The 16,723-nt window shown below is 39.3% G+C and overlaps 1 protein-coding gene across 1 annotated transcript in view; it reads right to left on the bottom strand.

Annotated features, from left to right (window-relative positions):
- The window catches only part of tnksa (tankyrase, TRF1-interacting ankyrin-related ADP-ribose polymerase a), a 77,373-nt gene that overhangs the window by 14,991 nt on the left and 45,659 nt on the right, over positions 1 to 16,723 (bottom strand). Inside the window, exons 7-16 of the mRNA XM_008423895.3 lie at positions 9,001 to 9,095; positions 7,845 to 7,911; positions 6,977 to 7,163; positions 6,722 to 6,843; positions 6,531 to 6,622; positions 5,599 to 5,677; positions 4,734 to 4,905; positions 4,079 to 4,158; positions 1,433 to 1,578; positions 1,161 to 1,326 (exon numbers count right to left, since the gene is read on the bottom strand). Coding sequence (XP_008422117.2) covers positions 1,161 to 1,326; positions 1,433 to 1,578; positions 4,079 to 4,158; positions 4,734 to 4,905; positions 5,599 to 5,677; positions 6,531 to 6,622; positions 6,722 to 6,843; positions 6,977 to 7,163; positions 7,845 to 7,911; positions 9,001 to 9,095 — 1,206 coding nt within the window. The remainder of the gene's footprint in view (positions 1 to 1,160; positions 1,327 to 1,432; positions 1,579 to 4,078; positions 4,159 to 4,733; positions 4,906 to 5,598; positions 5,678 to 6,530; positions 6,623 to 6,721; positions 6,844 to 6,976; positions 7,164 to 7,844; positions 7,912 to 9,000; positions 9,096 to 16,723) is intronic.

Raw genomic sequence — 16,723 nt, 5'->3', positions numbered from 1 at the left:
CACCGGTGTCCTGGAACTGTCCATTACTCCACTGCTGGTTTTAAAGCCATTTGGATCCTAAAGTCTAGTGGGAGTTTTATTCCCTACTTTATGATTTCATTCTGACAAAGTAATATATCATCTGTCCAGGAAAACAACAGCAGGAAAAACATTAGAAAATGACAAAGAAAAGATGAAATCTTAAATACTGAAATTTACATGTGTAGAAAATTAAAAAAAAATCTCTACTTGATTCAGACTGGCAGCAAAAACATATTATGTTTTTCAAAAAACATCAAACACGTCCATCCAACAACACAGATTGATCTTTAGCTTAGCCTGATTTCATGATGCTTTATCGGGATTATCTACAGGTTCAAGGCAGATTCAAGATTCAAATTCGAGACAAATTTCAAACTTTTTATAACCTTTTTAACAGCAGCTAAGCTAAAATTTAAGACAGAAAATAAACTATAAATATATGGGATGCTTGGGGTGTCATCCAGCCATCTGGGGAAGCTATATTAGCAACTGGTGACAAACCAAATTTAAGACCTGTGACTGGTGAATTTAAAGCCAACTTACATTTTTTTTTAATGACCATGTAGACTTGGCAGCTTCTGCATAATAAATATTCTAAAACTGTGAAAGAGCAGCTTTTCAACAAGATCGACTGAGGCTTTCCTGTAAATGTCTGCCTCTTATTTGAAATCAAAGAGAGCATTTCAGTAGTTTAATAAGCAGAATAAAACGTCATCAGATGTGATTAAGAGCGTTAGTAAAAAGGAGTTTAATTCACAGCTTTGACAGCAGCTCTCACTAGACTCTCGCCGTGTCGACTTGTGTGGACGTGTCAGGGAAAAAGGAAGCAGTTATTCCAATTAGAGTTACTTTTAGTCTGCTTTAATTGGTCTGCAGTCTGGTCAAGAAAATGACTTATTTAGTGATTTCGCTGGCAAATATTCCACTAACGCGGAACAATGAATAATTGATTGCTTTATCAATATAAGGCAGGAGATGTTGTTGAATTTCAGTAAGAGTGCTTGTGCTTCAAAGTCACTTTGATTTAGTTTCCAAAGACAGGTTTGCATGCAATCTAAGACTTAAATCGGCAGCACAACAAACCCGCCGTTAAAAGATCTGAATTGTATTTGACGGACAAGGATTTTTTTGAGCCCAACCTTTAACAACAGCTTGCAGATCTCGTATTTGCCCTTTGCTGCAGCTTCGTGAAGCGGCGAGAACTTCCACAAGTCGGCCACGTTGACTGAGGCGCCGTGCCGGACGAGCAGCTCGGCCACCTCGTAGTGACCGTAGGAACAGGCGTTGTGTAGAGGAACCAGGCCACTGTCGGGGGGGGGGGACAGAGTCAAAAATAAAACTTGCTTTGCTAAAACTCTGTATGAAAAAACAAAGAACTAATGAGCTGAATGTTTCTCTTATTTTCACACACCCTTTATCCTTAGCGTGCACGTCGGCCCCGTGGTGCAGCAGGTACTCCACCACTGACACTCTGTTGTAGCCGGCAGCGAAGTGAAGAGGAGTGGAGTGCCGTCCCTCTAGATCTCTACAATTCACATTCTGAGCTGTGCACAGCGACTGCAGAGAAACAAGAGGGAGTAAAGAATCCTCAATCAGCATGCACACCGAACTGAACGCACACAATGCTTAGAAAACGATTGCAATAACTCAGTTCCTTGTTTCAGAGAAACATTTTGAACTTAAACTTAAAAAGATGACAAGGATCCCGTACCTTTGATGTGAAATAACATTTTACGTCAAAGTTTTCAAGAGATAATTTATTTTGAAATAAATGTAAAATATTAAAGCAAAAGTTTAGCAGGATGGTAAATATTTTTTGCAGTGGTTTAAACATCAGTCTGGATACATTTAAAGATGAAGAGACAGATTTTAAACAGAAGAGCAGATAAATTGGCAGCAAGATATTAATTTATTTCATTGATATTTCAATGTAGTGATTTTTTTTATCTGTGCAAGTTGCTTTGTAAATAAAACTTAAATGAATGAATAAATTTCGTTTTTAGACAATCCAGAAAAATCAAAAATTGAAATGTTCTACTTTTCCTTTTATGTACTTATCTAAACCTGAAAAACATTTCACTCAAATTCATACTTTTCCAAGCCAGCAGTAGTCTTGGCTGGGCTGCATCCCACTTATATCTATTTATTCTAAATCTCTCTGAACGAGTTTCATCGAACAGGCTGATCACTTATGGAAGCATCAACAGCAGCCTCGTAAACATAAACACAGGATTATATTTTTTCTGCATCTGAGCTCAGAAAAACATACAGTGGGGTGACAAAAAAATAAATAAATTAAATAAAGCAGATCTCATCTCCTCCTCTGCTAATCTGTCAAATCATCATCCGTTCTGGGCTCAGTGCCTCTTTTGACCCATTTAACAACTATTGTCTAAAAACGAACATGGAAACAAGCCAGGCATCAGTCCTCTGTCTCCCCGGAGCGACTGTCACCTTCCTCTGGTATTCTGTTCATTATTACTGGAAAAAGAAAACATGAACTGCAGCATGGTTCACTCAATCGTCAGAATAAAAGGTTTTATTATTCTTAAAATCAAAAAAGGGCAACAATAAACAAGTCCTTCAACTCAGATTGAACAATAATCAGCTGACATTTAACAGAGCAGAAGGAACAGCTGTAAAGGTCAAGGCATTTTTATTTAAAACCCAACAAGAGAAACCACTGGCTCTACTGTAACCGAAGGTTCACAAACCAGTTTATATCAAACTGTTTACAGCTGGGCACACACAAGAGTATCACACCAGGTGTACATGATTAGGACATCATTACTCAGTCTCATTACTGAACGAACACCATAATGAGACTGAGAGCGAGCCTGCAGAAAGAAGATAGGAGCAGCTTGTGAGAGATTAATAGAGGACATTTAAAATATTTCTAAATCTGGCCGCAAGATGCTAAAAGAAATGGCCAAGAGCCCTGAACGATCCTGGATCGAGCTCCACCAGGTTCCTGCTAATGTGGATATGAGAGAGTAAGCCTGTGCAGCCAGACAGAGGCCGCACTGAGGAAACCTTTCCTCTCTAAGAAAAACATAAAAACCAGATCGATGTAAACTTCTGGAATGGGGTTCTTTGGACAAATGAGTTGAAAACGGAATAATATGGGCGTGTTTGATGTAAAGCAAATGCGTAAATCCAGAAAGAAAGAAAAAAAACACACCAACTGTGATGCTCAAAGAAGCTAAAACAAACTTTCCCATTGCTTGAATTTTTTCCAGGATTTAGTTAACATGTTAGTAAGAGATTGGAAAAGTGTTTGTTTAGGACGGTTCTAGAATCATGGCAGTGGGGTAGAAAAGTTGCCCCAAAATTAACAATGTCGATGTCAGAGGTAAAACAGAAGAGCCGTCCTGCAGAAAATCATAAACAACTTACAGCACAAAAACCTCAAGCCTACTTTCAAACACAGTATTGTTTTGCAGACTAGCTAGCCTTAACATCTGACATTTATCAAGTCAGTAATGACTATTAAAGTGCCGATCTGAAGTTCATACCTTTTACTTAACCTTTATTTATACATGTGAGTTATTAAGAACATATTTTTATTTACAGAGGGAAAGAAAAACGCATAATAAGAACAATACAATAAATAAATAAATAAATATTAGCAACACTGCTGAAGTCATAAAAGAAATGCTGAGACAAAGACATAGGATAAAATTCATGTTACATTTTAGCCAAAACATGCAAGTTTCAGTAAGCATCTACTTTAGAAAACCTTCAAGTGTTTTTAATTATTATTTAATACCTTAACTGTGCAAAAACAAATGTCTGCAAACTTCAGTAGATTAAACCAATGCTGCAAATAACTAAAATTCCTCAACAACGTGAGAGACAGAGCAAGTTAGTCTAATTTTGATTATGCTGAATCGAGATGTGTATTCATGTTTCCCTTTTTTATGAACCTTATGTCTTACGTACCACATCTATTTGTCCCTTTATGTTTTTGAGGTAAATATTTACATAATTTCAGAAGTTAGACTGAGTGAAATCATCCGTCATTTAACAGAAATGCGTCATGAAATAAATAAACTACCTTGACGGTATCCAGGTCTCCAGCTTTGGCAGCTTCCAGAAGTCTGTAGTCCACATCAGAGTTTCTGACCGGGACGTTCTCTGTAGAGAAGCGAGCCAGAAGATCAATGGAGGCGTCAGAGCCTGAATATGTTTTGGACAAACATCAGTGGGAAGAAAAAAACTAAAAAAATAATCTCAAACTCTGAGCGGCCTGTTTTAGGAAGTGAAGAAGGAAGGCATTTGAATTCTCTTCACATGTACACAGAGATACGAGCGAAACAATTTATACATGGACGATGATCCTCTATAGAGGATAAATTGCTTTTTTTTCCTTTAATGCTCATAAAGTGATGTAAAAACATGAGGGGTTTAGATGAGGAGAAATACATTTTGATGTAATTCATTCATTAAAAAAAAATCTTTTTACTCAGAAAATCCTGAGAACTTGTAACGCCGAGTCTCTTCAATCCCTAGTCGGCTCACTCAAAGCCTGCTTACCTCCCTGCTCTTTCACAGCGAAAATATCAATATCGACCTTTCAGAACAATTCCCGGATAATCCTCCAATCTGCAGCTGATGCTTAGCAACCAAACCCCAGCACGACCTACACATGTGCTCTTCCTGCTACCCCCCTCCACCCCCCGCCTTCCCCGCCCACACAAAGCGCAGCATACCATTGAGAATTTGCTGCACGGCTTCGTTTCCCATCTGAGCGGCGGTGAAGCCCTGCAGGGACACCAGCGTGGCGTCCGCCCCGTATCCTAACAACAGCCTGCAGGTCTGCAGGTGGCCTGCCAGCGCCGCGCGGTGCAACGCCGTCTGGCCCAGCGTGTCCAGGGCATTTACCTGCACACACAAACATCTCACCGTTAGGACTCTCCAAGGAGCTGCTGCACTTTATGTACTTAAGACTCACAGAAATGTTCCCATTGTTAATGATTTACATCTATTTTGGCAAAAAAAAAAAAAAAGAAGAAGATTTGCATGTGTGCTGGGGAAATGATTTCTGGGTAAATTAGATTTAATAAACCCAGAACCCAAGTGATGTTTGATCTAAGAAGATATATATAAGATATATATATATATATATATATATATATATATATATATATATAATAATGCTGATTTGTCAAACATATAATGTTGAATAAGTAGCTAAATTTAGAGATTTGGGAGAAAAAAACGTGTTTGCAAAGATCAAAGGTTAAATTATGAGTCTGTGTGTTTGACTCAATGTAGCAAATATATGTATTACTTTTTGTGTTTATTTTTAAACTCTGCTGGGGTTTTTACTAATTTTACAGCAAAAATATACATTTTCCCTTTAATAACAATTTTAAGAAACTATCACAAGTAGTGTTATACATTAAAACTTTTCAAAAAGATGATTCAACAGCAAAATAAGGGTCAAACTTATTAGAAACAGAAGAGATTTAGGATCTCTTTCTGTTGATATGAACAAAGTATAAAATCCGGCAGTTTATCAATGCATCAATTAAAAAATAGATATGGAAAATACACTTAAAATGACTCGTTTACCTTTGCTCCATGTTTCTGAAGTACCTCCATGATGTCGTTATGAGCCCGCTCCGCTGCTACATGAAGAGGCGTCATGAAACTGGAACCAGAGAGAAGATATTGCAAGTTTAACACCAACTGTTCGCCTCCCAGAAACGTTGGTTGATTTCCTTTAAACAGCATCATCACAGATTTAAATACAGATAAAATATCTCTTGTTGCTGAGTGAAGCCTCGTGGCGGGCTGCCATGCTGTATGTCTTTGTCGGTTCTTTGCGTTTGCTTAATCACTCCAGAGTAAATGCTCAAAGTGTGTGTAATCACCGTTTGCAAAGGGAAAACAAGCTTGACTGAAATGCAAACATTTAAATATGGAATTTGAAAACAAAGAACCATAAATTTGAAGCAGACGAGCCAAGTGTTGCAGCGTTTTATCTAAAAACAGCAAGGCTGACTTTCCTATCCATTTTTTTAACAACCCAGATCTATTTGAGGAAACATATTTTTTAAAGAACGGTGCTTGCAGCAACAGGGCGAGGAGGGGTTGTCTTTGGTAGATCCTTAAAAAAAAAAAGGGCTTGCCTTGAGAGGTTATGTGGTTTTGAAAGCTCACGCTTTAAAACTGTGGTGTACCTAGAAACTAGACCACCATTTTAAGCCCAGTCTGTGACCCACAGGGTGATACATCCTCGTAAAACAAGTCAAAACAAATTTTACGGCTTCAAACTAAATTCAAGCCTGGCTTACAGTCTTGGTACCAAAACTAATCTTGGACCGGCATCACACTTTCCCGATTAATTCCTTGAAGACGCCCGGGAACAAACCCTCCTTTGATTATTCGCGTCAGAAAAGCAACTTGTCATCTTCACCTCTGAAATAAATCAGCGTCAGGACGCGTCTGAAATAACCTCTTGGTGTTTGCGAACGGGGCAAGAAGCTGAAAAGAGCACTCACTCCTTGTTCTTCTCATTAACGTTGGCACCTTTCCTCAGCAGCAGCTCTGTGACCTGTTTCCGTTTGGGGTGTGGAGACGCCACTGCGCAATGCTAACACAAGCACACGCAAGAGAGTGTTAGACAAATCAGGTGCCTTCAGTGTGTAACAAAAAAAAAAAAAAAGCATGCGAGCAGCACAGTTGATCTCACCAGCGCAGTTTCATGTGTGTGAGGGTGTTTGAAGTTGATGATCTCCAGAGCGAGGGTCTTCTTGGCCTTGGTCATGTCTGCTTCTCGAGCTGCTTGAAGCAGCGAGTGGCCCTTAAACTCGTCTGAAGGAAGACAGAGAAGTAATAACTATAAACATGCTTAAAAAATGTAATAATTTGTCGGTTTTAGTGCATATTTGAGAAGTACAACGTGAGTAATGCTCGTTTCTCCAGCGTCACATTCAGCCATGCTCACATGTGAGTCTCTCCTTCAGCTCGGGAGTGGGCGCCATGTCCACAGAGCTTTTGCTGTGGCAGTTCAGCAGGGTGGGGTCAGCGCCGTGGCTCAGCAGGAGAGAGCAGACCTCCACCCGGTTTTTGGAAGCCGCTTCGTGTAGAGGCGTGAACTGCCACAGATCCATGGCGTTCACGCAAGCTCCGTGCTGAACGCAGAGCAGAAAAACGACACAATATGAGTGAAAATGTAAAAAAGAATGGAGAGCAATTTGATTCTTTTAGGCTTTAATGAACAATTTAGGAGAGGATTGAAATGATTCATCAGATTAATCGACTAATTTAATAGTTAACTGGAGCACAAAGACTCAAAATAAAGTTAATTGCTCAAAAAACATCATAATTAGAGCAGTAACTAAGGCAAATATGTTTACATTTTTAATTTAAGAAAAAAAACCACATTTATCTGTAAATATGTTTTACCCAAAATTCCTCAAGTGGCAAAGTTTTATACTCGCGTGGTTCAAATTCCCCAAAGGAATGCTATGTTATTGCATTTTAAGCACCAACATGTTTGTTTTCTTATTTAAAAAATAAATTCATTTGTTATTTGCATCTTTTAATGTAAACAGACATTAACATATGTTTATTTACGTTAAAAGATGTATTCTAATATCGAGTAAAAAGGCTTCAGTGGTTAAATGAAAGATCTGAAGAATGCGCCAATTCTTTTACCAAAATAAACGATAGAATAATCAATTATTAAAATAATCATTACTTACAGCCTTAATTTAGATATGATTTTTTTCTATTTACAAACAATATCAATTCAGCTGTATGTCATCTGTTAGAAAACCTTTAAAAAACAGCCAGTTTGTGTTTATTTGTACCTTTAGCAGTAGCTCAGTAACTTCATAGTGTCCATAAGAGCAGGCGTTGTGTAGAGGCACCAGTCCACTGGAAGGGGCAAACACAAAGAGTGTATATGAGTGACACCTCATTCTAAATTCATATGGTGATGATTTCTATTAAATATGTTCATGTGTAATTCTGACCCATTCTGCCGTAACAGTATTTGTGAGGTCAGACACTGCTGCTGGATGAGAAGGTCTGGCTTGACGCTCTAAAGTGAAGAGTTTTCTACACTAAACTACTTTGCTGTCCTGCATTGTGCTGTTGTTTCAGTCGGTTGGACAGGAAGTGACCATCCCCAAACTGTCCCCACAAAGTTGGGAGAATGAACTTGTCCATTTGCTGAAGCATTAAGAGTTCCTTTCTAAGTTCAGAGCCAAACCATAATCCCCATCCACACCAAGCAACACAACTAAACATATTACAGTCAGGACAAGTGCAGTAGTCCTAGTAACTGCCAAACCCAGACTTGTTCATTAAAACGTCAGAAAGCATGACTCATTACACCTGAGAACACGTCTCTAATGCTCTTGAGTTCATCGGGGGTGTGCTTTACACCACTGCATTCGACACTTTGCTTTGTACCAGCTGATGTAATGCTTAGATGCCATGAAAACCAATCCTATAAAGCTCACTACAGTTAACATAACAGGAAGGCCACATGAAGTTTGGAGGTTTGCAGCCCCCCAACGTGCAGACCTCACTCCGTCATGGCCCGGCACTTTGTGTCTGACCTTCTGTTGTTCTCAATGACTTCCACTTTGTTATATCACCACTAACGGTTGTTTGGTGGTATATTTAGTAGGGTAGTAATTTCTTACGATTGAACCTAATACTTAGGGCAGTATAGTTTATGTGAGGTAGAATGATGGCTAAGGAAATAAAAAATCTTGAACTCTTCAGATATTAGAGAAACTTTAGAGGTTACCTGGTGTAAAGTAACAGGCGTTACTTTAAAGTTCATGCGCATTAAATGCTGCTTTGAAAAACAAATTTATTCTCACATCAGATGTTTTGATTCTTGAAAACATCCAAAGATAAAAATGTCTTTTTTGCACAACTGCTGGGAGCATCTCTAGGGATGTTTTCCGTCTTTACCCTCAACTGGATTTAAACAGCTTTTGTCATACGTACCCCTTGTCCTTGGCGTGGACGTCGGCTCCATGCTGCAGTAACAACTGAACTATCCTCACCCTGTTGTATCCTGCTGCCAGGTGGAGAGGAGTGGACTGGAGTGACAGAGACAGAGAGGACAGGCGGAGTAAGAGAGTGCAGGAAAACAACAGAAAATGGAGAATAAATGTCAGCCAATAGGTTTGTTCAACAGAGTGTGCTGATAAAATGCTAATTTAGAGTCAGTGAGCTTCTGCAAGAGCGAACAGGTCTTTATCCCAACCCTATCTACAGCCCGTAAGTCTGAGAATAATTTCCTATAAAAGTAAATGAAAAGCCGGACCTCTCAATACATTAAGATAAGACGGATGAAATACTTTCAGCTCCATGTGCTGCATTTCCTTCATTTGCTCCTTTAAAGGCCAGTCTTCCTCAGAGCAGGAGCAACACCCAGCCTGAAGGGAAAACCTACAGCGGTGGGAAGGTTCCAGTCAAACAGCCACCAAGTCTCAGCTTTTTGCAGAACGGGATGAACTAAAAATCCGACTGTGAACAGGACTTGGTTTAAATCTGAAACACGCAGCAGGTAGTGGGAAATATTAAATCAATAAAAGAAACAGAATCAGTTTATGGGAGATCCATGTAGAAGCTTGAACGTAAAGCTCTTTCATACATAGTGCAGTATTTGGGCAGCAAATCAGCCAACTGCTTTATGCCTAGTGACGTTATGAGGAAAAGATTTCCTTAAGCTTCAACAGGGCCTTTTCCCCTTAAAAAAGTGTTTTAGGGTTGGATATTTACCAATTTTACAATCTTACCACTAAGAAAAAATCTATTAAACATCAATCACCTGGTGATATGTTAAAGCTTATCTAAAAATTCAGCTTTTATACTATAGTACTATAATCAGACACAAGAAAAAGATAAATGCATCTTGTTATGCAATAACTCCTTTTTACAAAATCACATGTACCCAGATTATTTTCAGAGTTAATTACACCTAGAAAAGAAAACTGAAGAATTTTTTGATTTTATATTTTACTTTTAAGTTGATATGAGGATGTTTGAACTTTTAGTTCCCGTTTACAATGACTCTGCAATTAAAACAGGAAAATATCAAGAGATTTGCTTAATATGGATGACTATTATTGAATTACTTGGAATGTTAAGTATTTTAACCCAAAATCACATACTTTCAATGTTGCAAAGATATAAAGGCTTTCACTGACTTTCATACAGATGACTCTAATGGAGGCTGTTTTGTGTCGTTTTATTTTACATTTGCTGCAAAGAAATAATAGATTCCCATCAGTGTGGCATGCCATTATGAGCAAACACAGAAACAACCCAGTCTGAGTTATTAGGAACATAGAAACCGCAGTGTCGTAAAATACCCAGATCAGCTGTGACCAAACTAATTCAAACTTTCTTCCTCAAATAATGACAGAACAACTTCTTGGTAGATTTTATACGGATCTGAATCAAGACTGACGTGAAGCACAAACACGCTTGAAAATGCTCAGCCAGACAAATCTACGGGCACACGTGAACGCGTCTCTACTTTTAGCGCTTTCCCGCTGATGATTAAATAAACGGAGTGCGGCATATGCACTCCTTGGTGGAGATAATACAGCGTGTAAAATCTGAATTAACATGTTTGTTGATCTACTCACACTGAGCGCGGCAAAACAACTCTGTATGGAGCCGCAACAAGACGACACATTTATTCAAATTTAGATATCACAAAGCTAGCACAACGTCCTAGCTTGTTTGCCGTTTACGTTTTAGATTTAAAGAAGCATAAGCCCGACTAAATCTCAGTGCAGTCGCATCATCCACCCCCCCTGCTTGTGTTTGTTCCACAGCTGCCTCCAGAAAGGAACAAGTTGGGACCATGAAAACACAGTTGCAAAGATCACAACATCAGTCAAACACAATCTGTGAAGGCGTGAACGGAAGCGGCCGAGTTTGGAGTAAATAACACACTGGACTCAGGTGCATGCCTTCAGAAAAGTTCAAAGGTTTATGTCCCACAGATACTTAATCAGGGTCATAATTCCACAGTTTTCTGCACTCAAATTAAAAGGAAGAAACTTGGGGTGATGAGATAAAAACCGCAGGAGTGAAACATCTTTCAGTTTTATTGGAGCGTCTTAGAAATAACACTACTGGATAGTTGGTTAATTTAAGCCATTCGGTTCAAAAACACATTTTATACATTTCAATGACTTGCAGTTAAAAAAAAAACAACTAAAATATAATTTTTGACAAAAAATTGTCTATGGTATCCCTCAACTTCCATCTTTCATGTACAGCTTTTCTATTTGGTTTACATCTGAGAAATCAGTCGACCATCAAGCGGATCGATATACCCTGGTTATTGAATCCAGTATCAGTCGTTTTGGAGGTGTGAGCAGGTTCCATGTTCTGTAACTTGGCATCTCTGTCAGAGCAAAAATTTATTTGTAGCCCTCTGTGCCAACTTTGGAAATGATAAAACAGCGGATCAACCCAATCATCTCTAGCAACAAAAACCTCACCCTGGACCTCGAGCCGTTAGGATTCTGTGTCTCTCCTTCCTAATCCAATTGAATTAAAGATGTGCTTCAGTTTCCAAATAAAATGCTAAATTTGGTATAATATATGTATAAAAAGGATTTTGCAGCAACAGTCCAATTCAGTGTCTTCTCAGATCATGTGCGAAATTCTGACATTGCCACTGGTTCAGGAGTGCCACTGTGAATCTCTCCTAAATCTTTCAATGCTCTTTGACTCCCAATCCCCTCAATATTACAGTTATCCCTTTTGGCTTTGCGCCTTTTTAAAATACACATTTTCCTTCCACTTAACTTTCCATGCATATGTTCGATACTGCAAATCCTGCCTTAGCAGCAGTCTTGTATGGCTGCTCTCCTTGTGCATGAGCTGCTAATGGCCAGCTGTAATGTAACATTTCTGAATTAAAAATCCTCTTACTGGTCTTATGTAACATTCAAATCATCAGATTTGAATGTTACTGAAGGCTTTCATTAGCTTTCAACTTACACAGCAAAATTAACAGAAACATGCAATAAAAAAAAACATGACTATGTAATAAATCTATAGTATTTATGAGTTTCATATTTTGACTTGGAACAGTTTGGGGGGAAGTAAAAAAAAAAAAGCTGTTACATCACATTCCAATTTGCTGAGATTTGCCGGCACGTTTCCAACACTGGTCAACTCTTAATGCCCAACGAGCTTCAGAGAAAAACACTAGAAAATAAATCATGTTCAGCGATCTCTGCTGCCAGCTCAGGAGTTCATCCGAGAAGCAGCGGCAGCCAGCAGGAGTGAGGCATTGCTGCAGGGACAGATGGCGGAGACGTATTTACAGGATGTGACAGCGGCATTTGGGAGCAGGACACAGCAAGCGCTTACTCACCATCCTCATCTCTGCTGCAGTCTCTCTCACTATGCCTGTGCCTAAGCACTTATTTCAAATAGCTTGAAAAAAATACATAAACAGAAGTAAATTGAAAGAAAAAAAACTGCACTTTAGTCCGTCTTAAAGCATGAACCCTGAGTTGCATCACAATGCTGGGGTTGCCAGGGTCAGACTGAGTAATTTCAGCTCTGCCTCTTCAATCTGGCAACCCTGTATGAACCGCTACATATGTGTGCGTGATCGAGCCTGCTGCCACTTAATAAAAATCACAACTGGTTTATATTAAGGAAGCCTAGATGTTTGTCATTTAAAGCTACCGGCAGGTATTACCGAACATGAAAGATGGCAGAAAAGAAAAAGATGCATTTTTTTTTATTCCTAAATTAAAGCTTTCAGAGGAAATTGGGCAGAAGCCATGCTGTGAGCAAAAAAAAAGAAAAAAGTAAAAGCAGCTTTTACTGCCTCTGTGTTTACATAAGCACATAAATTCTGCCAGCGCCAATATCGCCAGAAGATCAGATTAGGCCGTTTACACAATTGCCTGAAATGAATATTTCTCTAAATAGCACATCTTACGTAAGAGATGTGTGTGTTAAAATCCTGAGGGATGTGACAGGTGAGTATTCAGCCCGACACACTGAAAGTACGGAAAACTTTGGTTTGGTTTTCACTTCTATTATTCAAAAGGAGAACACAGACACAGAATGCTCTAAAAGAAAATAATTCAGCAACCTTAATGTAATAATGTATTTTAAAAACATTTTTGTTTTCAAAACATTCAGAGCTTTATGGTGGATATTTCTACAGAAGTCAGACTTTAACTACATACTTCGCAAAAACAAAAAAGAGAGAACGACACATGCATGAAGAGATATATGTACTGATTGACTATTATTGTTGTAACTATTATTATTATTAACTTTAATTTCAACGGGAAAATCCAATTGAGACTAAAAATCTCTTTTACGAGAAAATCCAGGCTTGACGGGCAGCAGCACACAGTTTGCAGAACTTTCAGAGGAAACCAGAAAAAGTTAACACCATCATAAATAAATTAAAGATTCCTCAGTTAAAACATTTACAGACCGATGAAAACAGCAACTTCAGCTTTATGCGTTTCTGCAACTGGTTTAAAGAAGATGGAGCAGAAAACTTAAAATATTTCACCGAAGGACGTAGGGAAGGACGGAAATGTCCCGATGGCTGAAATGACGATAGGGAAGAATGGATGCATTGACTGAAGAAAGAATGGAAAAAAAACAAACGGATGGATAAACTAATCGATGGATGAATAACCAAAACAATTGCCGAACTAAAGAGGCGACAGAACAAACATCAATAAATGAGTTAATGCACAGATGGACAAACAGACGGATAAACTGATAAATAGCTCGACTGGACACTGGACAGATGAGCTGTTGGTTGTCGGAACCAAAGGATGGATGGAAGGAGAAAAGACTGATGAACAGCAAGGACGGCTAGACTGATGGATCGATAAGACATGAAAGATTCATTGATGGATGTTCACCTTTTTATATTTACTATGCAGACATCTTTATGTTTGTATTTTTATCCGTTAAAAAAAATAATAAGATTGACACCACACTAATCCAGAGCTGAAAACGACCAATTTCAGATGTTTCCAGATCGTGTCGTAACCCTGCATAACGTTCTTCTGCACTCCAAAAGACACAGTCACTGTGAAATGAAAATTAGTATGACGTGTTTCAGTGGCCCACCCAACAATAAAAAGAGCAATCTCCCAAGTTTTAATCATCTAAAAGCTTTTCAGTGAAGAGGACGGCCGGAGTGGCGGAGGGGATGAAGATGGGAAGAAAAGCCAAGTTAGGGAGGAAGGAGAAGAGGACAGCTTTCAGTCAGGAAACGACGACTCCTAATCATTTTTGTTGGGATTTGAATTTGAATTCGTCAACACCGCCTCTGAACGCAAACCGAAAACGTAACGCTGCTTTCATCTTAAACGACGTGCATATAAACTATTCTCAAAATAACCGGATGTTTAATCCACAGCCGTGGTCTTTCCCCTCCTTGTTTCCCATTATTCCTCCCTCTTTCCATCCTACCTTCTCCCTGTTTTTCCTTACGAGCCTGTCAAGCTGTTTCCATGACAACGGTGACGGCTGGCTGTCAGCAGTTGCCATAGCAATGGGAAATGATGTATTGAGGAGCGGTGGGTGGATTTGGCCCATTCTGTTTAGTGTGGTTGAAGCGCCTGCATGTGCAGCCAGGATGCTATTCTTCAGGTCTCCCCTTTCAGATCCCGAATAGTGAGTTATCGACTCGACACAAAACACAGGAACTCACTACGGAAGGAAGGTTGCACGAAAAACTGTCCCCATACTCAGATCAGGGCTGGAGCTCATTCTTAACTGGTTCCTTAAAAAAAAAAAACAACAACAACAAAAAAAAAAAAACACTAAAGCAGCAACTATTAGGTTTTTGCGCATCATGAGGTAGAAAAAAAAAGCATTTCTGTGTAAATGTTTGATTTTCACACTTTTGTATTTCGAATCTGCAGGTATCACAGAGTAAGGAAATGGTTTTTCTACTGTGCGTCTCAGAAGTGTACACGGCCCTGTGAAAATTACGCAATTTTCAGCCCAGGGAAATTTTGACCATGACAAGACAAATGCCACCAGAAACACAGCAAGTCATTTCCAACATTTATTCATTACTTTTGGTGAAGGCACCAATTCTTTGGACAATTATTCCCTCTGGTTTTGGACACTGTTCAGCTGGAAGAATTATTACTCACCTTTTTTTTTTCTTTTTTTTTTCAGGCAACATGTAACAGCAGCAACAAGCTGATTAGCATGTCAAACACTCAAATAACATATGAACTATGACTCCAAATCCCAGCAGAGTTGATGCCAAAGGACAAAAAAGTGAAAGAAGGATGAAGTTCAAATCATCCTTTCCACTGATCATAATCAGAAAGGATCACATATTTGACTGCAACGTCTCTCGTTTTGTTTTTCTATCATCAAGATGGTAATTTAAAGAGGAGAATCAAAAGAAAATGAGGTGGATTAGCAGTTCATGCCAACATGTGATGATGTCACTGAGCTAGCTGTCTGTAAACTGAGCTGATAGCATGTTGCGACAGTCATGATGCTGTCACACAGTAAGAGTCTTCAGTCAGAGGTGTTTTTCACATCTGTTGCGACTGACTGCTATGAAAGATCCCCCCTGCCCACAGCATCACTGCCCACCACGACTCTCTTCAGATACCTGGATGGTGTCGGTTGTGACAATATTTAATTTCCCTCTGGGACAAATGTAGAATTTTTGAGTTGCGTTGAATAAACTGGCTGCATCCTTAAACAAAAACCTTTTAATTCAATTTTTGATTCCAGCATTCAGTCTTCTTGGCAACACGACTAATCAATTAAATAGAATCCAGTGATATTTAAATAAAGTTCAACAGTCCATCCATCCATTTTCTTTACACCCTTGTCCCTCAGTGGGGTCGGGAGGTGCTTGTACCTATCTCCAGCTGACGTTCCGGACGAGAGGCGGGGTCACCCTGGACAGGTCACCAGTCTGTCGCAGGGCAACACAGAGACACACAGGACAAACAACCATGCACACATATTCACACCTAGGAGCAATTTGGAGAGGCCAATTAACCTGACAGTCATGTTTTTGGACTGTGGGAGGAAACCGGAGTACCCGGAGAAAACCCATGCATGCACAGGGAGAACACGCAAACTCCATGCAGAAAGACCGGGGCCGGGAATCGAACCCAGAACCTTCTTGCTGCAAGGCAACAGCGCTACCAACTGCGCCACTGTCCAGCCAAAGTGCAACAGTACTAGTAGGATTTTCTGGACATTTGTTCAATTGCATCCGATGGCTAACGGCTCCGTTTGCAAAGAAAAAGTTACAAATGACCAAGACAAAAGAATGAGACTTAAAAATGTCGCACTGTCAGCAGAGTATTTTTTAAGACAAACTGAAGCCGTATGTGGACAACAAATCTTCCCCTAGTGGGCGACACTAGAAGGTTCTTTACAGGCTACAGTGGGCGCACACTGCCAAGTCTAAATGTAGGATGCCGACAGGTTCCCAATAAAGAAAACTGAATGATGAAATGAAATGAAATGAAATGAAATGAAAAGGAGATCCAGCAATGTTTGAGTTGAAGCAATGTACACACTGACTTATACTCTATAAGTACAAAGGATGTTGGGTTTTTTTTTTGGGATGTTTGTAAAAGCCTTTTACAATGGTATTCCTGTGATCTTTACAGATACAGATTGACTTGCGCTCTGTTTTCAGCAGCACGTATAACCA

This window comes from Poecilia reticulata, chromosome 12 (genome assembly GCF_904066995.2).
Source record: "Poecilia reticulata chromosome 12, P_reticulata-male-v2, whole genome shotgun sequence".
In the NCBI taxonomy this organism is placed as follows: Eukaryota; Metazoa; Chordata; class Actinopteri; order Cyprinodontiformes; family Poeciliidae; genus Poecilia; species Poecilia reticulata.
The sequence above is the reverse complement of the archived record's forward strand: the minus strand, read 5'-3'. Positions and strand labels throughout refer to the sequence as shown.